The following is a 25,103-nucleotide window of genomic DNA, read 5'->3' on the forward strand; positions in this document are numbered from 1 at the left end:
GGCCGGAACCCCTGTCAAGACCACTGTATATGGGCATGATGCAGGTGGTAAGTCTAAAGATGGCAAGTCTGGGGTATCTCGAACCCATGTGCTAACACTTGCTCAGGGTCTTTTGTTCTAGTTGGTCTTCCGCCTATGTTAGTGGGGATTAATTTTTGGTTGGTGTTATGACCTAAAATTCCTTCCCTCTCCTGCCTGTTACATCCAGGGCTAATATGTATGCTAGGTGCCTTTCCTTCTATGAGCCCAGGACTTAGTCCTCTACTCGCCCCATCATTTATGCCCCGTGGTCGTTCATTGATGTTATTCCTCCCCTTCTTCCCCTCTGTTATGGTTGGTACATCTGGCAGGTCGGGGCCCTCCAATGCATCTGGGCTATTAATTGTGCGCCCATTGGCCATGATGGTAGAAGCGCTACTCGGTACCAAAAACAGCGACAATTTTCCTTCCACTGATCTAATTTTCTCCAGTACAGGCCCTAGGAGAGTGGTTAACATCATTTCCATCCTTGCCCATAAGTCAACATCCACTCCCTGTCCCACATTAACCTCTCCACATTTGGAGCACAGGAGGTTATCTTCAGTGCCTTCTATATCCGTGGGCCTACTGGCTTTAGACACTGATCTGGGCTTTTATTTGGTTTTTTGTTTGGAGTTAGACGACCCCCCACCCCTAGTTCGCCTCACTAAGGCCGTGTCGCTCTCTGATATCTTAGTTGCGCTATTTGGTTTAAAGGCCCTTTTTGAACGGGTGATGACCTCCCCGCCTACACTAGGGGTAGTTTCCACACTTATAGTTGGTACAGCCAAAGCGATCGCCCCAACCACCTGCCCTGACAATAAGCCTGAGTCAGTGCCCTCTCCAATATCTTTTGCAGCATTCTCTGAAGGGCCGCTCACAGACTGCGACTCAATAGATCGGGGTGATAAGCAAGTAACCTGTGTGGGCATAACAGCGGAAATTGGGCCTTCTGAATCGTTACCACCTCCCAGTTTTGCTTGACGCGGAAGGGCTCCAACGTTGGGGGATTTAGTCATGGCTATACTGCCCATCGAAGATCGTTTTTGTGCCACTATGGAGTCCGGGGAAAGTCTCTTCTCCCTTAGCTGAATTTCGTGGACTAATAATGATTCCGCTCTAGTTAGAAAGGCGTCAAGAGTCCCCTTGACCCCACCCCCCACCATAGAGCCCGTTGCCTTACGCCTGCTCATTCTGCAAACTGGATTCACTTTCGTGGAGGATACAAACACACAGTACCTTTGTAGCCACCCTGGAGTCCACACTACTATCCGCTGGATTCTTCTGTTCCCTAGATGTGAAGGGGGTGGCCCAGCCCTGCCTCGGTCTGTCGCAGTAACGCGGTAACTTCCGCCGCTTCTTATGCGCCTCCTGGCGCTTGTTACCCCTGTCAGCAGCCTGCGCACTGCACAGAGTGCTGGGAAATGTGGTCCGTATGTGGCAGTATGTCAACAGCGTCCCCGGTAGCTGTCAGAGCCTGTGGCAGTTTTGATGCAGGACAAAAAGTTTCACAGAGATTCCACCTACCCTCCTGTGGGTAGAGGTAGCGTTCAGCACACCGTAGGCACCCCCGGCCGGCAGCATGCAGCTGCACTTTAAAGGGGAGACAGCGCGTCGGGCCCTGGCGCAGTGTGAGGTCTCTCCTCCTCCCCACAGGGCCCTTGCAGGCAAAGTGCTATTCCCCCACTCACTGTGGTCTTTGCAGCCATCCGCTGCCTCCTGGGTTATTGGATCCGGGCACTCGAATCAGGGCCAAACTGTCCAAAAGTTGGAAAGCCACCATATGTGGGTGGCTGACATTGAAATCAAGAAGCACCCTCAATGTATATGTAGGCCGGGGTCTCCTCTGGCAGCAGACAAGGCCCTGGGGAGCGGCCACCAGCATGAGGATATGTCCCCCACGTGCCCAGCCTTCAGGACCGTAGACGCTGTGGCAAGATTCGGGACTCAAGATGGTCGCCGGAAAGACCCCTGGGGTAAACACCGGAGGCCCCGGGAATCCGGGAATCTCCGGAACTGGCGAATCACTGGAGATCCAGCTACTCACCAAAATTTACTTTTTCATGTTTCTTGACCCACTGTGGTGTATGTGGATCTAGAATATTCTACTTCTTGCCTTAATCCCCCTACTGTCATCTCACACAAAGGTTTGTTGTTGTGTTCTGATGCCAGCCTCAACAACTTCTTTTACTAAGCTCAGTACACCCCTATCTGGACCTTCAGTGTTTGATGTCGAAATAGTAAGCTCATCCTTATTTGATCTAGCAGTAACCTAATTAACTTTAGCATTTCTGCCTTTCTGTCTTCATACACTGGAAAAGTGCCCTTCGATTTCACAACTTGCACAAAGTTGTTTAATGGTAGGACAATTATTACTATACACAAAGTGAGTTCCACTGCCATATCTATAGCAACAATGACGTGGGTGTTTGTCTTTTGCTTTATCCATGTTCCTGTTCCTACATGTTCTGCTATCACAGTTACCACCAGTATCGTTTTTCTTCTAGTCTCAAACAGTTTTGGCAATGCCTTGTTTCCTTTGAAAAACACTGACTATGTCTATTGCCTTAAAAACAACAGGGTTAAAATAAGTATAGGGTATTCATTTTTAATGTATATGGAACTATTAAGCTCTGTTGTTTAGCCCATCTCAAAAGCAGACAGATAGTGCCACCATGTGGTGGACTGTCTTAAGTGCCGGTGTTGAGAGGTAAGTGCCGGTGCCGCAATACGGAAACCACAGGCTCAAATTAAACACTGGTTATAGGTAGGGTTACAGGCCAAAGTATGTGTAACTGTAAAATCTTATTCTGATTAATCAAACTGGTTGGAGCATTATGAGTGGTGAGACTACACCAGTGAGGTCACGCACTGATTGAGGTAGTGCTGTCACAACTGAAGCTCCACTCTCTCTCTGGAATTGATGTTGTGTAGTTTGTGATATCTTTCTTGCAGCTTCAGCAGCACTTGAAGACCATTGTAGGAGTGTGGTGGCACTTAAATAAATTATCATAAAAAACACCCGACGACAAAATTCTGCACTGAAGACAATGAGGGATCTCACTAAGTGTCTCCACAGTCGGTGGCTGTCAGATTCAAGAAGGCAGCGATCATGCGGGACCAGCATTCACAGATGAATGAATGAATTAATACAATGTATAGAGCGCACATATGCCCAAGGGTGTCAAGATGCTAATGAAGTCATGATAGAGGGACCCGACAAAGAGATTGGCATGGTGTTCTAGGTAGACTATGGAGCCTTATTATAGGGTAAAGAGGCAGGTTTTTAGCGCCTTTCTGAAGGGGGTGTAGGATGCTCCGCGAGGTCAGGTGAAGGAGGAGAGAGTTCCAAAGCTTAGCCGCTGCAACTGAAAATGGCTTTGCCTCCCATCTAGTTTTACAGAATCTGGGGAAAATGACCAAGTTCCGGTCAGCTGAGTGAAATTTCCTCATGGGGAAATGCCATTGAAACATGGTTCTTATTCCTTCCGTCCCGGAGTTGTGTAGGGCTTTGTGGGCAATGCATAGCACCTTAAACATAATGCACATTTTACAAGAAGCCAGTGGAGTTGGAGTAGTCCTTTTTTGTCTGACTGATGTTTGGGATGTCTAAGTTCAATCTCACTGCTGCATTCAATACCAGTTGAAGCTTTGTCTCTGCTGTTTTGTTAATGTCAAGATAGAGCGCATTACAGTAGTCTAGTCTCGACAAAGTCAGTACTAGGGCTACTTCTTTGATGCTAATAGAGGGAGGAAAGGAAAGACCTTCTGAAGAATGCTGATGGTCCAGGAGCAGGTCTCAACCGTGCAGTTGACCTGAAGGTCCTGCACTAGCTCTTGGTCCAGCATTATCCCAGATGCACATGGACAGGCTCAAGACGCAGTTAAACTTGTTGTCAACCTGAAGGAACTATCCAAACACAACATACAATTGGTAACCAACACTACCGGAAGTAGAGACAAACGTGAGGTAAAGAAATAAAGTGGAGGTGTGGTCTAGGGGTATCAGAAGTAGGAAAGTGAGAAGAGGTGTAGAGGTGAGGTAGTGAATGGTAGGTGAGGTAACGTGAGCAGTTAGGTAGTGAGAGAGATAGTGTAGAGACATAAGAGGTAATTATTGAGGGAGGAAAACATAGTTGAAGGTTATGTATGGAGAGGTGGAAAGAGAAATAGAGAGGTAAGGTAAATAAGAGATGCAGTTGAAAGTAATGTGAGGTCGATAGGGGGATGGTAAGGGCGGTGAGATGGAAACAGAGCAGTGAAGTCCCAAGAGAGGGGTAATGTAGGGAGAATGATGAGTTGGCACAGAAAGTGATAGGTGAGAGGGAGATGTAGAGAGAGAAAGGAGAAAATAGAGGCAAGGTCGACTTGAGTTGAAGCAAAGAGAGACATGAGACATAAAGATGGTGAGTCAGAAAAAGAGAGGTAGAGGGTGCTGCAGAGAGGTGACATTAAGTTAGTAAGAGGGGGTAGATAGAGAAATGATGTAGAGAGAGGGGTTGAGATTTAGACTCTGGTGAAGTAGATGAAGATGAGGTACAACATGATAGAAAGGTCGAGAGTAAGAGAGGCGATGTTGAGAAAGATTAATAGAAAAAGAGGAATAAGCCAAAAAGGCAAAGTAGGCAGAGGAACATGAGGTGAAAAGTAAGATAGAGGAAAGCAAACAAGTAGAAAGGTAGAGCGTACGAGGTATCGCTAGCGAGACAGACTGAGAGGTAGAAGTAGGAAGAGAGACGATGAGGCAGCCTTTGGCAAGTGAGCTCTCAATAAAACTTTATACCCATGTCTTTCAGGTAGGTGTTCTGGGTGTAACTGTGTTATAGCCAGTCACATGCAAGGCATGCTTGACATACATCTAACTTAGTTATCTGCTGCCCTACCAGCCTTTCAAAAGCATTGGTCTGTAGGAACGTTTAGAAAACCGCTCACACTTGAGAATGCCACCCTTCTCTTGTCATCAGCACATGTGGTGTGACAAAGGACCGTCCCAAAACAGTCAAAAAGTCTGCATCTGGAATCTACAGAAGGGTTTGGGGCTCCACTCCAGCAGCAGAGCAATCCTCTGACTGCCACGGGGGTCTGTATGTACATGGGTTGTATATCAGAGCCACTTTATAACTCCGTAGTAGTGGTTCTGCACCTGGCATGTCCATCAGGTCCATATTTTGACTACTTTATTCTTCCAAATAGCCCTTCCATTCCATCCTTTGCATGCCTTCTTTCTCTAATCACAACCTTCTCTAAGTCACATGCATGTCTTACTTTATTCTCTATTTATGTATTTCTTGAAAATGCCTGTGTATGCCTCCGTCCTTTCAGTGTCAGGCTGAGTTGGTGTGTCCCTGTGTGTGCAGCAGCCCTCTCTCAGTGTCAGGCCAGTTGGTTTGTACCTGTGTGTGCAGCAGCCCTCTCAGTGTCAGGCTGAGTCGGTTTGTCCCTGTGTGTGCCACAGTCCTTTCAGTTTCAGGCTGAGTTGGTTTGTACCTGTGTGTGCAGCAGCCCTCTCTCTCTGTGTCAGGCTGAGTTGGTTTGTCCCTCTGTGTGCAGCAGCCCTCTCTCTCGGTGTCAGGCTGAGTTGGTTTGTCCCCGTGTGTGCAGCATCTCTCTCAGTGTCAGGCTGAGTTGGTTTGTACCTATGTGTGCAGCAGCACTCTCTCTCAGTGTCAGGCCGAGTTGGTTTGTCCCTCTGTGAGCAGCAGCCCTCTGTCTCTGTGTCAGGCTGAGTTGGTTTGTCCCTGTGTGTGCAGCAGCCCTCTCAGTGTCAGGCTGAGTTGGTTTGTACCTATGTGTGCAGCAGCCCTCTCTCTCTCAATGTCAGGCTGAGTTGGTTTGTACCTATGTGTGCAGCAGTCCTCTCTCTCAATGTCAGGCTGAGTTGGTTTGTACCTATGTGTGCAGCAGTCCTCTCTCTCAATGTCAGGCTGAGTTGGTTTGTCCCTCTGTGTGCAGCAGTCCTCTCTCTCAATGTCAGGCTGAGTTGCTTTGTACCTGTGAGTGCACCAGTCCTTTCAGTGTCAGGCTGAGTTGGTTTCTACCTATGTGTGCAGCAGTCCTCTCTCTCCCAATGTCAGGCTGAGTTGCTTTGTACCTGTGTGTGCAGCAGCCCTCTCTCTGTATCAGGCTGAGTTGCTTTGTACCTGTGCGTGCACCAGTCCTTTCAGTGTGAGGCTGAGTTGGTTTGTACCTGTGTGTGCAGCAGCTCTTCCAGTGTCAATCTGAGTTGGTTTGTACCTGTGTGTGCAGCAGCCCTTCCAGTGTCAGGCTGAGTTGGTTTATCCCTGTGTGTGCAGCAGCCCACTCAGTGTCAGGCTGAGTTGGTTTGTCCCTGTGTGTGCAGCAGCCCTCTCAGTGTAAGGCTGAGTTGGTTTGTCCCTGTGTGTGCAGCAGCCCTCCCCTGTGTCAGGCTTAGTTGGTTTGTTCCTGTGTGTGCAGCAGCCCTCTCTCTCAGAATCAGGTAGAGTTGGTTTGTCCCTGTGAGTGCAGCAGCCCTTCAAGTGTCAGGCTGAGTTGGTTTGTACCCGTGTGTGCAGCAGCCCTTTCAGTGTTAGGCTGAGTTGGTTTGTCCCTGTGTGTGCAGCAGCCCTCTCTCTCAGTGTCAGGCTGAGTTGGTTTATCCCTGTGTGTGCAGCAGCCCTCTCTCTCAATATCAGGCTGAGTTGGTTTGTACCTGTGTGTGCAGCAGTCCTTTCAGTGTCTGGCTGAGTTGGTTTGTACCAGTGTGTGCAGCAGCCCTCTCTCTGTGTCAGGCTAGTTGGTTTGTATCTGTGTGTGCAGGAGCCCTCTCAGTGTGAGGCTGAGTTGGTTTCTCCATGTGTGTGCAGCAGCTCTCTCTCTCAATATCAGGCTGAGTTGGTTTGTATCTGTGTGTGCAGCAGTCCTTTCAGTGCCAGGCTGAGTTGGTTTTTCCCTGTGTGTGCAGCAGCCCTCTCAGTGTGAGGCTGAGTTGGTTTCTCCCTGTGTGTGCAGCAGTCCTCTCTCTCAATGTCAAGCTGAGTTGGTTTGTACCTGTGTGTGCAGCAGTCCTTTCAGTGCCAGGCTGAATTGTTTTTTTGTTTTTTGATAAATCTTTTTTATTAAACATTCTCGACTGAAGGTACAGATTCACAAAATCAATAAAGGGTTACAGTGAAATCAAGTTACTTACAAATACAGCAGCATAGTTCATTGAAAATTAGGGGGATTGGGGATCATCACCATCGGCATCGCGGGGAGGGGTACATATATCGCCACGGTATGCATTCCAGGGGGCCCAAACCCTGGACCATTTGCGGGGGCATCCACGGGCCATATAAACTGTTTTTTCTCTTAGCATACACCAGTCAAGATCTCGCTCCCAATCTGTGACCGTGGGCGGGTGTGGGGCTCCCCAGAGCTGCGCAATATTTCTCTTGGCGATCATGCAGCCAAGCGTGACCCATTTCATAGTGTAAGTGTGGAGGTCGGTAGGTTCCCAGATATTAAGGAGGCACCTGGGCGCTTCCGGTTTGATATCTACCCCCAACACTCCACTCATGATTGTGTGTATGTTGCGCCAATATTCCTGGATCTGCTCTCAGTGCCACAGTATATGTATGAATGTACCCAGTTGTGTGCATCTCCTCCTACAAGAGCCATCCGTCTGTCCACCCATGTGCACCAGTTGGGGACCAGTTATGTAAATTCTGTGGAAGATCTTTAGTTGCACCTGTCTTTGTCGCGCCGGGATAGCGACTGTTTTGGGAGAGGAGACCGCTTCCTGCCAAGTTTCATCATTTAATTCTATTCCGTCCTCAGTCCATTTGTCTCGTAGTTTCAAAAGGGGGTTTTCAATATTATTAATGAGTTTTCGATATGTCAGGGAAATGACCTTGTCAGGCAGGTGGCCATCTAGTAGTCTATCCTATAGTGGGGAGGTATCTGGCGGAGTAGAGTCACCGGGAAATGCTGTTTGTAGCGAGGGTCTTATTTGTAGGTACCGATAGTGCTCAGAATCCGCCACGGCATACTGAGTTTGGAGAGCGTTAAAGGGCTTCCCACCCTTTGCGTGCCAAAGGTCCTTGACATGGGAGATGCCTATTAGGTCCCATTTATCAAACCCCTTTGAGTTTCCCATGTATCCAAGTTTTTGTGAGTCCGACAGAGGCGTGGCGAGAGTCAGCTTGTTTTGCCAGCCGAGTGACTTAGTTGCACAATGCCAGATTTTAACTGTGTGGTCGGTAGTGCCGGTGAGTGGGTATTTGCTTGGTGTTGAGGATAGCGCCCGGGAGAAGGTCCCATGGGGTAGAAGCCAACGATCCATAAGGAACCCCGGGTTGTCAGGGCGACCATATGTGCAATGATTGATAGCTGTTAGATGCGCAGCCCAATAATATTTTTTAGTGTCAGGTAAGCCGATTCCTCCATCATACCAGCTAAGTGTCAGCTTTTTCAGAGCAATACGCGGTCTCCCTCCCCATAGGAGGTCTCGCAAGAGCCCTTCGAGATCTTTAAAATACGAGTTTGGGTCAGGATCGGCTGAGTTCTGCAGGGCGTACAGGAAACGGGGCAGAGACATCATTTTAAATAATGCTGCCTTGCCCAATAGTGAGAACGGGAGTGACTTCCAGTTTGTCATGTCGCATCTGAGCCTCGCAGTGGGGGGATCAAATTACGGGCGTATCGGACTGAGGAGTCAAGAGAAATAAATATGCCTAATATATATATATGTATATATATATAGATATGAATGCAAATCGCCGCTGCCAGTGCCTTACTCAGACACAGAAACGAAGAGCGGACCCAGAAGAATTGTGCCAATCAAAGTGCTTTATTTAGTTGCCCAGCCAGTCCGTCATAACGCGTTTCGACCCCCACTCGGGTCTTGATCACATGACACATTGCTAACGGAGGAAGTGGTATTTAAAGTAGCATACAGGAAATGGCCTTCAGGTGTTATGACAACTACATAGACAGAGAAGAAATACTGAAATATATCGTCATGTAGACATTGTTTGTTATATCAAAAAGTACGCAGAAAAATCTATCAATGCATAAATATATAATATAAATACATATAAAAATATATAAATATATAAAAACCTGAATGTATGTAAAAAAGATTTTCCTGTGTTTGCCAATTATGTTATTCCTATTTGTGATAACCAATTATGTTATTCCTATTTGTGATAACAAATATAGGCAGATTGCGACATCGATAAATGTTTAAAATTATTTAGGTATCTAAGTAGAATTCCCTAAATTCATCGCATTCATTTCAGTAAATCCTAAGTCAAGAGAAATAAATATGCCTAATATATATAGATATAGATATAGATATATATAATATAAGTATTTGAAGCCTTCGGAGACAACTGGAATCGGGCAATTTGGGGGTAAAGGGGGGGAATTCCCCCAGAGGACATATAAAAGCGATTTTTGCTAATTGACGCGAAACCCAGAATACCTGCCAAAAATATCCAATATGTCAAAGACTGCTATCAGGGATCTCTTCGGGGACGTGAGATAAAGAAGAATATCATCCGAGTATAAGGATATCCGGTTCTCCCAGTCCGCCGACCAACGCATGCCGCGGATCACAACATCCTTACTGGTCCACGCCGAGAGTGGTTCAAGGGCCATAGCGAACAGTAAGGGAGAAAGGGGGCACCCCTGACGGGTCCCTCGGCTGAGTATGAAGGGCTCTGACTTCCTGTTGTTCACAACTATCTGAGCCATCGGCACGCTGTATAACAGTCGTACCCAGCGGCAGAAATTCGGCCCAAATCCTAGTTTGGCAAGTACAGCAAAAAGATAAGGCCACTCCAGTGTATCAAAGGCCATAGTGGCATCAAGGGAGACTATAATGGCATCCTCGCGTATCATCGTACTCTGCCCAGGACCCCGTGCAGTCTGCGCAGGTTGAGAGCAGTGTTTCTTTTAGGCATGAATCCTGATTGATCTGGGTGGACTAGATCACCTATCACCTTGATCAGCCTCGTGGCAAGTACTTTAGCTAGAATCTTGGGTTCCGCGTTTAGCAGTGATATGGGTCGATAGAAGGTGCATTCCGTTTTGGGTTTCCCTTCCTTGTGGATTGTAACAATAGTGGCAATCCTCTGGTCATATGGCAGTGAGCCCTGCTTAAGGCTGTCTTCGAACATGGATTTCAGATAGGGGGCCAATTTATCTGGTCGAAGTTTGTAAAGCTCGATTGGAATGCCGTTTGGGCCTAGGGCTTTTCCCTAGTGTAATGATCTTATAGCTGTTGCTATTTCATCAGCAGTTAGGGCACTGTCCAAAAATGTTTGGTCTGAGCCTGACAGTTTCAGGAGAGAGATATCTTTAATAAGGTCAGTAAAATCTGCCTCATGGTATGGTGCCACCGAACTATATACTGTTTGGAAGTGGGCTGCAAAGTGGTTAGCTATGTCTTGGGGATCTGTCACAGGGGACCCGTCGGTACCTCTAAGTTCTGGCACGAGCCTGCTGGCCTGCTCCTTCTTATCCATCCAGGCGATCAATTTGCCAGCCTTGTCACCCCAGTCAGTGACCAGTGCCCGGTATTCATCCTGGCGCAGACGGAGGGAGTGAAGGGCTTCAGGTGTGGCGTCTGAGTTAACATCCTGTTCTAGACGATAAAGCTCCTGTTCTATGTCGGAGATGTCTTTCACCCTACCCTTTTTGGAGCCCGCAACTAGAGAGAGGGCATGCCCTCGGACCACTGTTTTGAAAGCTTCACATAATATTTGGGGGGACTCAACTGTGTGTTCGTTCTCCAGGAAGTAATCATTAATAGTTTTGTTTAGGTCTTTCCGTATTTTTGGGATCTTGAGGTGCCAAGGATTTATTGGAGCAACTCGTCCCACTTGTGTGTGGTCTAGAACTATGTGGACCCACAGTGGGGAAGGATCGGAAATACCTCTGGCCAAGTGACGGATTTCATGAATATCTGTGATTTGTGGAGCTGGGACAATTATGTAGTCAAGGCGGGATAGGCTGTTGTGTGCCCCTGAATTGAAACTGTGCTGTATCTTGTTATATGCTCTCCAGCTATCTATCAGCCCCATTGCTTCCAAAAAACTAGAAAAAGTATGTGCGGCTTGGGGGGTTGTGTGAGGGGGTTCCGGTCTAGTGAGCCCGATACTATTGAATTAAAGTCGTCTCCGAGCACCAGGTGTCTGTCAGGCAACGTTAACAGTACAGCACTTAGGTCAGTGAATGTTATGCCCTGCATCCCCGGAGGTGCGTATATTGACATGAAAGTAATAATTCGGCCCTCCCAAGAGCCCGTGATCCCGACATATCTGCCCCGGTCATCTACATATGTGGAGGTGATTGAAAGAGGAAATGTCTTTTTCTGCATAATGCCTACACCCCTGGAGCAGGAAGTAAAGCCCGCATGTGCCACCATCGAGTAACCCCATCTGTGCATCGCTTTGCACGTGTTGCCAATGAGGTGGGTTTCCTGGAGTAGTACAATGTCCGGTGATAGTCTCTTAATATACTGCAATACAACACTTCTCTTGATCTTGTCCCCCAATCCGTTAACATTCCAACTTAAGATTTTGACTTCCTTGTTACACTGTACTCCCATTGGTAGTTAGACAGGTCCCCACTAGTGGGGTTACGTTTATGCATTGTACCGTCGAGATAGTGCAAAAAAAACAAGAAACAAAATAAACAACAATCCCTCCCAACATCCCCCCACCCTGCTTCCCTGCACTCCGGGCTCAGAACTGCCCATGATTCTTAAATGCAGAGTGCCTGTCGCCCAACTATTCTACTGAAAGAAGAACAAGGGGGAGGCCTTAGAGCCCTGTTGGACCCCCTTCCTACCATTACAGGTTACCGGTGTAGTACATGTTGGATATCCAGGTCACCAAGTATGAAAGTTTCCAATACGTCGGCATAAAGTTCGATTCCAGCATGGGCAAAATATTGGTGGCCTGTGTTCTATTGATGGAGAGACGGATAAAGCAAATTGTTCAAAGTCATCAAAGGCCTTTCCACGAGAGTTCATCGTACTATTCAATGGTCGGTAGAGTTCTTTTCCGGCGAGGTTCTAAGGCTGTCCAGCCAGTCAGATGCCACCTCTGGTAGGTCAAAGAAGCGGGTTTTACCTTCAATTTCAACTCTCAAACGTGCAGGGAAGAGCATGTCGTATTTGAGACCTTTTTCCCTCAACCTGCACTTAACATCAAGGAAGGAGCATCGCCGCATTTGCACTGCCCGGGTGAAGTCGGGGAAGAAAGTAATTACCGTGTTGTCTAGGTGGATCGGAGGAGTGACCCTCGCTGCTTGTAGGATTGTGTCCCTATCTCTATAGTTGAGCAGCCGAGCTAGTATTGGACGGGGGGGCCCCGGCTTCAGGCGACCCCCGGGCACTCTATGGGCTCTCTCGATTACGAACAATTTGGAAAGGCCCTTTGGCTGCAGCTTTGTCGAGATCAGATCTTCAATGAACAGGTCAACAGCGGGACCCTCCGATTTCTCTGGCATGCCAAGAACGCGGATGTTATTGCGTCTCAGGCACCCTTCATAGTCATCCAGCTTGTTATCCGTAAACTTACGGAATGTTTGGAGTTCCCCAATGTCCATTTGTAGTTGCGAAGTGTCCTCCACAAGGCTGGCGGTGGTTATCTCCAACTGTTTGACCTTCTCTCTATACTTTGTAAGATCAGCCCTAATCAGTGTCACTTCCGAGGAGAGGGTGTCAAGAGATGTGCGGACCCCTATGATAGCTGCCATTAAGTCCTTCATTGTGGGTTCAGTAGGATCCTGCTCAGCTTCGCTCTGTGGCTTGTCACTGACCACCTTTCGCTCAGTCAGGTCCGCCTTCGGGCAGGTGTACCGGTCAAGCCTGCTTTGCTGGGACGCCCAGGGGCCCTTAGCGTTGGACATGTCGAGGCTTTTGTTGTTTCCCCGGAAGGATACGCAGACTGCACGCCAATCGGGAGGGCCACAGGTCCAATACCCCTGAGGTCTTCTTCTAAGTATCGGGCCAACTGAGTGCCAATGTGAATTTTTGCCGGGTCCAATCCGTCTTATCCAGATGCTAGATAGGAACCGTGAACCAGATTCGAGCAATGGGGGGGCGCCCAGGGCGCCGCTGGCCGTGGAAGCACTGCCGCCAGTCACTGCGGCGACACCCGTGCACTTTGGAAGCTGCTGGGGTTGTCCCATCCTCAGAAGACCAAGCCTCCACAAGGTCTAGCTGTTTCTTTTCTCCCCGGATCCTGGTAGCAATGATTGGTATCTCTCTAGGCAGTGAGTACCAGCCGCGGCAGTTCAGATGCAAGGGCTAAGGATGTGCCAGGGAAGGGGGGGGAGCAGGGGGTTTCACACCGGCTCCTCAGGCAGCTGGCATCCATGACGCGAAAAACGCGCCCGCTCCACGCTCACCCCTCCAGGCCCTCCTGAGTCACCCAGACGCCACCCAGGAAAAGCTCTTCTAGGCGCCGCCAGTCTCGGTGGTCTTCACAGATAACAAGGCCCGATCTGGCAAAGGTCAAAGAAGCTCCCGGCAGCGCCCTCGGCAGGCCCGCTTGGATGCTGTACTCTTGCGGCTCACCTGGAAGTCTGCACAGTGGAGTCCCGCCGGCCCTTTGGGATCTTTACTGCAGTAGGTGCAGCCGCATCCGGCCACTGCGCACTGCACCAGAAGGCTCCAGGCACTGCCCCAAATGAACAGTGGCTCAAAGTCAAGGAGAAGATGGGGACATGTTCGCATGGACACCGCTCAGTCCGTCACATTTTCGGGGAGGTAATCCGTGCTGATAAAGGACCTCAAGCGGTGTAGATCATGGCTCCAGTCACCGGTGAGTCCGCACCAGTGGGGCTGAAGGGTCCGTCCCCGCGTCGCTGGCGCCCGCCCAGGGCTCGCTGCGCAAATGCCTGAGGCCCGGCTCTGTTGCGATAGACCTCGCTCAGGGGCTGCAGTCCTCAGTCCAGAGCGTGGGGCTGCAGCGTTACGGCCCCCGGGGGTGTTTAAAGGCGTCTCCTGAGCCTCATGTTTTCAATCTTTGGCCCCCCGAGGGTGGGGGAGGGGGGCACACCAACGCCCCCGACGTCTCCCACGGCTGGCACTATCACCTGAGGCCCCAGCTTTCCCTGTCACAGGCCCCGAGACACCGACAAGGATAACTTTGGCCCACCACCTCCGATTTTGCCCAGGGCCGCGTTGTCGGGCACCGCTCTCACTCCGGTTTCGGAATTCACACCTTTAGTACGGATTTATGCGGCAGATTAATGAGGTAGGAAGGGAGGGCTTCGGAGCAGCCCTAGCAAGCGGCCATGTTGGTTTGCCGCGAAACCACGCCCCCTGAATTGGTTTTTACCTGTGTGTGCAGCAGCAGTCTCAGTGTCAGGCTGAGTTGGTTTCTACCTCTGTGTGCAGCAGCCTTCTCAGTGTGAGGCTGAGTTGGTTTCTCCCTGTGTGTGCAGCAGCCCTCTCTCTCAGTGTCAGGCTAGTTGTTTTTTCCCTGTGTGTGCAGCAGCACTCTGTGAGGCTGAGTTGGTTTCTACCTATGTGTGCAGCAGCCCTCTCAGTGTGAGGCTGAGTTGGTTTGTACCTATGTGTCCAGCAGCCCTCTCTCACAATGTCAGGCTGAGTTGGTTTGTCCCTGTGTGTGCAGCAGCACTCTCAGTGTGAGGCTGAGTTGGTTTGTACCTATGTGTGCAGCAGCCCTCTGTGTGAGGCTGAGTTGGTTTCTATCTATGTGTGCAGCAGCCCTCTCAGTGTGAGGCTGAGTTGGTTTGTACCTATGTGTCCAGCAGCCCTCTCTCACAATGTCAGGCTGAGTTGGTTTGTACCTCTATGTGCAGCAGCCCTCTCAGTGTCAGGCTGAGTTGGGTTGTCCCTGTGTGTGCAGCAGCCCTCTCTCTCAATGTCAGGCTGAGTTGGTTTGTACCTGTATGTGCAGCAGCACTCTCAGTGTGAGGCTGAGTTGGTTTGTACCTATGTGTCCAGCAGCCCTCTCTCACAATGTCAGGCTGAGTTGGTTTGTACCTGTGTGTGCAGCAGCCCTCTCTCTGTGTCAGGCTGAGTTGGTTTGTCTCTGTGAGTGCAGCAGTCCTCTCAGTGTCAGGCTAAGTTGGTTTGTCCCTGTGTGTGCAGCAGCCCTCTCTCTCAATGTCAGGCTGAGTTGGTTTGTACCTGTGTGTGCAGCAGTCCTTTCAGTTCCAGGCTGAGTTGGTTTTCACCTGTGTGTGCAGCAGTCCTCTCAGTGTCAGGCTGAGTTTTGTTTTTTTTGGTTTTTAAAAAAAAAAATATATTTTTGTCCTCATCTCACCTATAAACTGCTAGCAGGACATATCCGGTCTGCGTTGATAACGAGGCGCCCTCCGACCGCCTGCACTTGTTTAGGTTATCCAACCAATCCCCTTTTATCATCCGGGAATTAGGTGTTAATCATAGGACCATGATATTTATCGACCCTTAAAATCAACAAAATAGAATCAACAAAGTCTCAGTTCCTGACCCAGACGTATAAAAGGTGCCCAGAGTGTGGGGGGGCTGGGACTGGATCTTATGATTTCTAGCCGAGCCATTGCCAGTGCAGACTTTAGCCAGTCTTCAACTTTAGGGGGGAGGGGATCTTTCCATTTAAGACATATTTCCCTTCGGGCCAGCAAAATCATACATAACAACAGACCTCTGTGGGATTGTTCCATATGAACAGTAGACACCTGATCATTGGCAAAAATAATCAAAGATCTATTAAAAAAAATATCGATTCCGAAGGTCTTACATAGATATCTGCACACCCCTTCCCAATATGTTTCTAATTTAAAACATTCATAAAAGGTATGTATATCATTGGCTTTGGGGAGCAAGCACCTGGGACATCTCGGTTTCTACCTCTGTGTGCAGCAGCCCTCTCAGTGTCAGGCTGAGTTGGTTTGTCCCTGTGTGTCCAGCAGCCCTCTATCTAAATGTTGGGCTGAGTTGGTTTGTACCTGTGTGTGCAGCAGCCCTCTCAGTGTCAAGCTGAGTTGGTTTGTACCTGTGTGTGCAGCAGCCCTCTTCAGTGTCAGGCTAAGTTGGTTTGTCCCTGTGTGTGCAGCAATCCTTTCAGTTCCAGGCTGAGTTAGTTTGTCCCTGTGAGTGCAGCAGCCCTTCCAGTGTCAGGCTGAGTTGGTTTGTTCCTACGTGTGCAGCAGCCCTCCCTCTCAGTGTCAGGCTGAGTTGATTTGTACCTAAGTGTGCAGCAGTCCTTTCAGTGTCAGGCTGAGTTGGTTTGTCCCTCTGTGTGCAGGAGTCCTCTATCTCAATGTCAGGCTGAGTTGGTTTGTACCTGTGAGTGCAGCATCTCTCTCAGTGTCAGGCTGAGTTGGTTTGTACCTGTGTGTGCCGCAGTCCTTACAGTGTCAGGCTGAGTTGGTTTGTCCCTGTGTGTGCAGCATCTCTCTCAGTGTCAGGCTGAGTTGGTTTGTACCTACGTGTGCAGCAGCCCTCCCTCTCAGTGTCAGGCTGAGTTGGTTTGTACCTATGTGTGCAGAAACCCTCTCTCTCAGTGTCAGGCAGAGTTGGTTTGTCTCTGTGTGTGCAGCAGTCCTTTCAGTGTCAGGCTGAGTTGGTTTGTCCCTCTGTGTGCAGGAGCCCTCTATCTCAATGTCAGGCTGAGTTGGTTTGTACCTGTGAGTGCAGCAGCCCTTTCAGTGTCAGACTGAGTCGGTTTGTACCTGTGTGTGCAGCAGCCCTATCAGTGTCAGGCTGAGTCGGTTTGTACCTGTGTGTGCAGCAGCCCTCTCTCTCAATGTCAGGCTGAGTTGGTATGTCCCTGTGTGTGCAGCAGCCCTCTCAGTGTCAGGCTGAGTTGGTTTATACTTGTGTATGAAGCAGCCCTCTCTCTGTTTCAAGCTAGTTAGTTTGTACCTGTGTGTGTAGCAGTCCTTTCAATGTCGGGCTGAGTCGGTTTGTCCCTGTGTGTGCAGCAGCCCTCTCAGTGTCAGACTGAATTGGTTTGTACCTACATGTGCAGCAGCTCTCTCTTTCAGTGTCAGCCTAGTTGGTTTGTCCCTGTGTGTGCAGCAGTCCTTTCAGTGTCAGGCAGAGTTGGTTTGTCTCTGTGAGTGCAGCAGCCCTTTCAGTGTCAGGCTGAGTCTGTTTGTCCCTGTGTGTGCAGCAGCCCTTTCAGTGTCAGGCTGAGTCTGTTTGTCCCTGTGTGTGCAGCAGCCCTCTTCAGTGTCAGGCTGAGTTGGTTTGTACCTGTGTGTAAAGCAGCCCTCTCTCTGTGTCAGGCTAGTTAGTTTGTACCTGGGTGTTCAGCAGCCCTTTCAATGTCAGGCTGAGTTGGTTTGTCCCTGTGTGTGCAGCAGCCCTTTCAGTGTCAGGCTGAGTTGGTTTATCCCTGTATGTGGAATAGTACTTTCAGTGTCAGGCGTAGTTGGTTTGTACCTACATGTGCAGCAGCCCTCTCAGTGTCAGGCTGAGTTGGCAGTTGGTTTGTCCCAGTGTGTGCAGCAGCCCTCTCTCACAATGTCAGGCTGAGTTGGTTTGTCCCTATGTGTGCAACAGCCCTCCCTCTCAGTGTCAGGCTGAGTTCGTTTGTCCCTATGTGTGCCACGGTCCTTTCAGTGTCAGGCTGAGTTGGTTTGTACCTATGTGTGCAGCAGCCCTCTATCTCAATGTCAGGCTGAGTTGCTTTGTACCTGTGTGTGCACCAGTCCTTTCAGTGTGAGACTGAGTTGGTTTGTACCTGTGTGTGCAGCAGCCCTTCCAGTGTCAGGCTGAGTTGGTTTGTCCCTGTTTGTGCAGCAGTCCTTTCAGTCTCACGCTGAGTTGGTTTGTCCCTGTGAGTACAGCAGCCCTTTCAATGTCAGTCTGAGTTGGTTTGTCCCTGTGTGTGCCATGGTCCTTTCAGTTTCAGGCTAGTTGGTTTGTACCTGTGTGTGCAGCAGTCCTTTCAGTGTCAGGCTAAGTTGGTTTGTCCCAGTGTGCGCAGCAGCCCTCCCTCTCAGTGTCAGGCTGAGTTGGTTTGTACCTGTGTGTGCAGCAGCCCTCTCTCTGTGTCAACATAGTTGGTTTGTACCTGTGTGTGCAGCAGCCCTCTATCTCAATGTCAGGCTGAGTTGGTTTGTATCTGTGTGTGCAGCAGTCCTTTCATTGTCCGGCTGAGTTGGTTTGTCACTGTGTGTGCAGCAGCCCTCTCAGTGTCAGGCTCAGTTGGTTTGTACCTACGTGTACAGCAGCCCTCTCTCTGTGTCAACATAGTTGGTTTGTACCTGTGTGTGCAGCAGCCCTCTCAGTTTCAGGCTGAGTCGGTTTGTCCCTGTGTGTGCAGCAGTCCTTTCAGTGTCAGGCTGAGTTGGTTTGTCTCTGTGAGTGAAGCAGCCCTTTCAGTGTCAAGCTGAGTCGGTTTGTACCTGTGTGTGCAGCAGCCCTCTCAGTGTCAGGCTGAGTCGGTTTGTACCTGTGTGTGCAGCAGCCCTCTCAGTGTCAGGCTGAGTTGGTTTGTCCCTGTGTGTGCTGCAGCCCTCTTCAGTGCCCAGGCTTAGTTGGTTTGTCGCTATGTGTGAAGCAGCCCTCTCTTTCAGTGTCAGGCTGAGTTGGTTTGTCCCTGTGTGTGCAGCAGTCCTTTCAGTGTCAGGCTGGGTTGGTTTGTACCTATGTGTGCAGAAGCCCTCTCTCTCGGTGTCAGGCAGAGTTGGTTTGTCCCTGTGTGTGCAGCTCTCCCTCTCAGTGTCAGCCTGAGTTGGTCTGTACCTATGTGTGCGGCAGTCATCTCGGTGTCAGACTGAGTTGGTTTGTCCCTGTGTGTGCAGCAGTCCTTTTAGTGTCAGGCTGAGTTGGTTTGTCCCTGTGTGTGCAGCAGTCCATTAAGTGTCAGGCTGAGTTGGTTTGTCCCTGTGTGTGCAACAGTCCTTTTGAGGCCCGGGCCGGGGAGGCAAAGCCGGATCAAATGGGGGCCCAGGTAGAACGCCCTCCGGAGGCAGGGTTCCTCCCCCGCCCCTATTAACATTCCTGCTAGGCCGGCGGGGTTCAGGATTGGCCCCTGGAACAAAGGGACCCCCCACCCAATCAGGGGGGCGACCAGGATAGCGAGTGGGGGGATATGAGGGGCCAACAGCCAGGAACGTGCACATTCCTCCCCCCCCCATCGCAAAGAGTAGAGAAGAAGTCCCCATAGTGGTGGCTTTCCACATCTGGGCCCAGCGGTTGGCAAATAGGCAGATTACGCTGTGGTCAGACAACCACGCTGTGGTACAAGCTATCAACACAGGGGTGGCAAAATGCCCAGCAGTGGCAACCCTGTTCCGCAAACTAGTCGGCTATCAATTGAAAGGCAACATCGCGCTTAGGGCGAGACACATCCCAGGAATAGACAACTCAGTCACGGATGCCATTTCTCGTTTTCAGTGGGAGGAATTCAGAACGCTCTCCCCAACAGCAGACAAAAAGATGACCCCCATGCTGGAGGAAGCGTGGGCATGGGTGGACCGGGTTTGAAGACACAGCTGTACAATGCACTGGCCCCAAAAACAAGCACCCGATACAGAAAGTGCTGGGATACATTCAGGGCCAGGACAGGACTAGAAGGGAACCAGTGGGCCTCTCAGGAGGAGATCATGGATTTCATTGAGTGGGCATTTGTATGAGGGAAGACAAAAACCTGGGCCCAGGCACACTTAAATGCAGTAGCATATTACTCAAAATTGGGGGATCAGGCAGACCCAACCAGGGCGTTCAAATGCAGAATGGCAATGAAGGGATGGGGCAGGTTGCAACAGCCGAAGAAAGACGCAAGGTGACCCATACACTTTAGCATGCTGCAAGGGATGCTTGGGGCACTGGCAGAAGTGTCCTCCTCTAAGCAGGAGATAACGCTTTTTCGCACAGCTTTCGCGATGGCATTTTTTGGGGCTTACTGGGTAAGCGAGCTTGTAGCCCCATCAGTTAAGGACCCTGGGGCAGCTTGCATCCACAGAAAAGATGTCGAAATAGGCGAAGGCCACATGGCCGTGCGGCTCTGGCGGTCCAAGACAGACCAGGCAGGCAAGGGGAAGTTGACCAGGATACACTGCATCAAGGATGCGGCTTGCTGCCCGGTGTTCCTACTAAAGAGGCACCTAGGGCACAGGGCACCGAGCCAGGGGCCACTGTTCAGGCATAGGGAAGGGGCATTCCTCAGCCGTTTCCAATTCATAGCAGTAATGGGAAAAACCCTGGAGACAATGGGTCTCCCCCGCGCGCGCATATGGCTCCCACTCTTTCAGAATAGGGGCGGCCACGACGGCAGCGGGGCTAGGGTTGGAGGATGGCCTGATGAAGGGAATAGGGCGCTGGACATCCAGCACATTCAAGCACTACATACGCCCAACAGCGTACTGAGTCCAATTTCTCCCGCCTCATCTCGGTCCCGGAGGTCCGCAAAAGAGGGGGTGGATCATGGGACACTCCTACGTGACGCGGGCACAGAAGCGGGAAGCATTGAGACAAGGTGGCAGGCCAGACACGGTAGTGGCCCACCTGGGGGGAATGACTTAGCAAAATTAGGAAGGTGAGCGCTACTAGAGGACATGCAGAAAAGCCAAACAGCTTTGGCACGCCTGATCCGTCCCGCAGAGGTAATCTTCTCTTAGATCATAGTGCGGAGGGCCAGGCGGGGGGGCGGTTGACCTGGGTCAGTGGAGAAATCCAGAAGGAAACTGATTATCACCATGGCCAAAGTGTGTAAGGCCAATGGATGGGGTTTCGTGAGGCACGGCTTTATAAACTTTAGGTCCCCATGGTACCACCTGGAAGACTGGGTACAGCTCACCGGGGTGGGAATGGACATGTTCTTGCTGAACATTGTGGGGATTCTGGAGCAAAGGGGTTTCAACTAGGAGAAAAGGGAGAGGCCGGAGTAGGGTGGAGCTCCCTACGATCGAGAAACAGTAGGAAGCGTGGTGGAACAAACACAAGGAAGCTAGTAGAAAGAGGCTCTCACAGTGTCCTTGGGATGCCTCACGGCAGGGGTACTGAGGGAGCCAAGGGGCGGCGTGCGGCCATAAGAAAATAGATGTGATGTTCCCGCAGGACCCTTGGGATGCCTCATGGCAGGGGTACCGAGGGAGAAGATGGGAAGGACTCAGCCTCAGGAAAGGTAGAGTAGATGCTCACGTAAGGTCCTTGGGATGCCATACAACAGAGACCCCTGGGAGAAGGGAGAGCCCACGAAAGGGTACAGGGCGAGCAGGACGGCACTGGCAGTCCGGAAAGGTCTAGACGGACACCCTCCAAAATCGGTAGCAAGCTGAAGCCTAGACCCGTGATACGGAGGCCCGAAAAGGGGGCCCCTCCCCTCGCAGGAAATTGAGGAGGCTGGGTCCATAATGCAAGAAAAAGAATTGCAATGAGCAATAGATGTAAAGGTAGAGCATGGACATTGAATACGGTATGACCATGAGCATTGGAAATGTATAAAAAAAATTGTAAACATTTTATGTGATGAATAAACTGCGACCTTTTCAGGCACCAGAGAATGTTGTCAGTGGTGTTTTAAGGTAAAAGCGTGCAGTGTTGGTTGGTAACAATGGAGGGGAGCAGGGCGGGACGACTCGCCGCCTGGAGGGGGTTATGTGTCAGACTGAGTTTTATGCATGCTTACGTGTGCACCAGGCTTCCCAGTGACCGTCTGTGCTTGTCCATACCTTGAGTTCGCTGCGTTGTCATCTCCCAGTATATCCATTTTCACGGTGGCATAGAGTAGACGCAGTTTGTGGCAGAGGTTGGATTTGAGGTGACTGCCATTGGGGATGGGGATGCTGTGGTACTTTGCCATTTCTTCTGCTATGAGCCTGTCGAAATTGAGAGAGCGAGATGGAGATGATGCCCAGACATCGAGAAGAAGAAACCCAATGAAGGACTGATTTCCCACCCCCTATCTCTCACGTCCCAGTTCTTTAGACATGGGTCTTCTCACAGTTTTCTTGCTATACCAGTCCACTCCGCATAGATCAGTCGACCCCATGACCTGAGGATTACTCTGGACCTAGGAATTTCAGACCTCTGAATGTGGGGAGTTTCTGAGAGCAGAAACGTTGGGCTTCTTGATCTGGAGATTACCTCCAGTCTTGGCTCTTGAAACTCCCTGCCCATCGCTCCTGCGGTCTGTAGTGAAGGGGCACCTACTACTTACCCTCTCTGACTGTCTAACCCAGTCTATTTGACCCAGTGATAACCCCCGTAACTGAGTTGGAGTCCCCCAAACTGCAAGGCACCACGCCCACACTGCTGGCGCCTTGACCTTGGTGATTCTGTGAGCTCTGACCCTTGCGTACCTGAAAATACGGGGCTCTCGGACCTCCTCGGGGCCCAAGGCCCGGCCTTGCATGAACTCATAGCATAGACCATTCTGGAAGGTGCAGTACAGGTCCGGGGCGCAGCCGTGCTGTCGAAGGAGCTGGAAACTCTTCACCTCGTTGTGCCGGTCCACGAACAGCTCCGTCATGTTGCCGTACACGCGCACCAGGACCACGTCCTCCATTCCCGGGTCCACGTAGCAGGCCAGTAGCTTGTTGCTGATGCCCTCGGTGAACATCTAAGGGAGAGCGATCATAATATAATAATGCAAACCGCTACTGGTGCGTACTGCCCCTTACAGACCACTACATCTTTCAAATGTTACCATAACTGTCGGCATCTTAAGTCAAGGGATTTCGTTGTTGAACATTGTATTTGATCTATTTTCCCCCTTTTTTAAACATCCATTTATTCTTTTTTAGAACAAAGCTAAGCAACAAAACAGAGGCACACAGAGAGAGCATACATTGATGTAGCTTATTGGCCTATAGGGAACTGGGGAAACAAGTGCACATCCTAATCGTGATAGTTCCAACCCACCTGCTCCTAGGGGCCTCCTTGTTCGCGATAGGCACTCGAGCCACGTCATATCTTTTCCAATAGTTTCCCTTTTAGGTCGAGCCTGGGTAACGCATGCCCTGCTCTGCCAGGCATAGTGTATTTAAGTATGGACTTGAAGCGCCACCCACTCTCCTCATATATTTTTCATTGGCTTGTGTTATTGTCCTTTGTAAATGCTGGCTTCTGATTTGTTAATAGTCCTGTTAGTCCCTCCTTAGTACCACCTTGTCTTCATTTGTAACCTCCCATGAGGTCTGGCCCTTTTACTTCGGTTATTGCACAGTATGTCTTATTTAGTCTGAAAGCACTATTTTATTCAGTGAGTTTCTCCTACTGCAGGCACGACATGCTTTCCTGCAACATTCAGCGCACCATGCTCGCTTTCACTTAAAGTGAAATAGATATCACATTTCCAAGAGTTTGAGCTATTGGCATTGTAAATGACAATGTATTTTATTTACATGTTAATTATCAAAACAGATAATTAAAAGGCATTGTCATTTACAATGCCAATAGCTTAAACTCGCAAATGCGAGACCTATTGCATTGCAAATGCTTGTTTTCACTGTAAATGAGTACGGAAACCCCTGTCAGCTGGCAATGCTGCAGCGAATATAATAATATAAATATAAAGCACACGTTGCCCAGTTCTTAAATAAGACGGCTCATTTTTAGTGCACTCAAGAGATGAGGCGGCCCTACCAAGTTTCGAACCTGCGGCCTACTGAACAGGACAGGTATTCGCCTAATGTACCTTAATTTACTGAGGTACAGAGATTACTAAACAAGTGCACATCTGTTTTAAAGTGTAGAACTTTCCAAGTTGCCATGAATATAGGCATGCATTCCTACATTCCTGCACAGGCAGTTCAGTTTCCATTCAAGGCCAAAATCCACATTTTGCATTTCTTTAAAAAAAGAAAAGCTGGCTTAGGCCCCGTCTGCTCTTCTGGGTGCTCCAATTACTCAAATGCAGCAGCGGAAACACTAGCCTCGTGGACAGGGGCCTTGTCCATAGTTTAAAACATAGAAGCTTTTGCCATATTAATTAAAAAAATAGCGATATTAATTATTGCTCGCAATTGCCTCTCCAGGCAAGGTTCCTAGGCTTCAGTATTTTTCCACAGCACATGGTGAGTCACTGTTAGACGTTGGGGAAAAATTAGGGTGTGGTTATAGATCATTACACACATAATAATATACATTCCTAAACCGAACCAACTCTCATAACTGTAGGACCGTGACAGGAGCCGGATACTGGATCTACCTTTGCCTTTGTATAGCCGTGATAGCAAACACTTAAATAACGGTTTATGTTATGCTAATGTTCTCTATCCTTAGGCCATGTACATATATATATATATATATATATATATATATATATATATATATTAAAGACACATGAAGGTCGACGCTGAATTGCACTGGAAACTATTGATGGCAGTCAGGATCTGCGGGGGAATGTACCTCTGCACATGCCGGGAGCTCTAAGTTTTAGACTATTTTGGTAGAAAATTGTTTGGAATATGGATGAAAGTTTCGAACATTGACAGTTGATGTGACAGTAGCAGCTCCTTCTGTTTTCCGATGGATTTAACCACTATTCTGGTCCGAAATGAAATTGATGTCTTGTAGGCTAACTAAGTGGGAGAATGTGTGGAGAAGACAGAAGGAGCAATAATTTGAAATCAATATTGAAATGATATGTTGAACGGACTGTTTATGGATGCGAAAAGATAAGAGCAATGCATTGTGGTTATTGTGGTCCGGAACGAAATGATGCAGAAAAAAGAATATTATTTTTGAGATGCCAACTAATGGCGAGTACTGAAAGTTATTTGGCACTGATATAATCAACTAATGATCACGATAACCAAGCTAATCACTACTTTAAGGGTAAATATTCCCTTTAAACATTGCGAAAATGTCCGTAGTCCATCATCTATGTTTAAAGATTTGAACTTTAAAAAGTAAGCAACTGCTCACATCAGGTGTCGCATATGATTAAGGCTCAGTTAGAGTTGAAACGCGTTATGCTTAAGAACTTTCTATCAATAAAGAAGATTTGCTACTCAACCGGCTGGTGGGCTCGTTTTACCTCTGCAAATTGGAGGTTTTGCCTGTGGAATCACCCAGGCCACCTGATTCGCAGCATTCCCTATGGGGAAATGTTGCGCATCAGACGAATCTGTAGTCAGCATGAGGAATGTCTAATGGCACAAAATGAAAGTAGACAGAGATTTCTAGCCAGGGGTTACTCGGCAAAGGTAATTGA

At 49.3% G+C, this 25,103-nt stretch overlaps 1 protein-coding gene across 2 annotated transcripts in view; it reads right to left on the minus strand.

Annotated features, from left to right (window-relative positions):
- The window catches only part of LOC146802299 (ethanolamine kinase 2-like), a 221,956-nt gene that overhangs the window by 153,399 nt on the left and 43,454 nt on the right, over window positions 1-25,103 (minus strand). For both annotated transcript variants that reach the window (XM_085621874.1, XM_085621875.1), the window contains exons 2-3: window positions 22,246-22,505; window positions 21,616-21,762 (exon numbers count right to left, since the gene is read on the minus strand). In XM_085621874.1, the coding sequence (XP_085478000.1) occupies window positions 21,616-21,762; window positions 22,246-22,505 (407 nt within the window). The remainder of the gene's footprint in view (window positions 1-21,615; window positions 21,763-22,245; window positions 22,506-25,103) is intronic.

The sequence above is a fragment of the Triturus cristatus genome, chromosome 8, assembly GCF_964204655.1.
Source record: "Triturus cristatus chromosome 8, aTriCri1.1, whole genome shotgun sequence".
Classification (NCBI taxonomy): domain Eukaryota; kingdom Metazoa; phylum Chordata; class Amphibia; order Caudata; family Salamandridae; genus Triturus; species Triturus cristatus.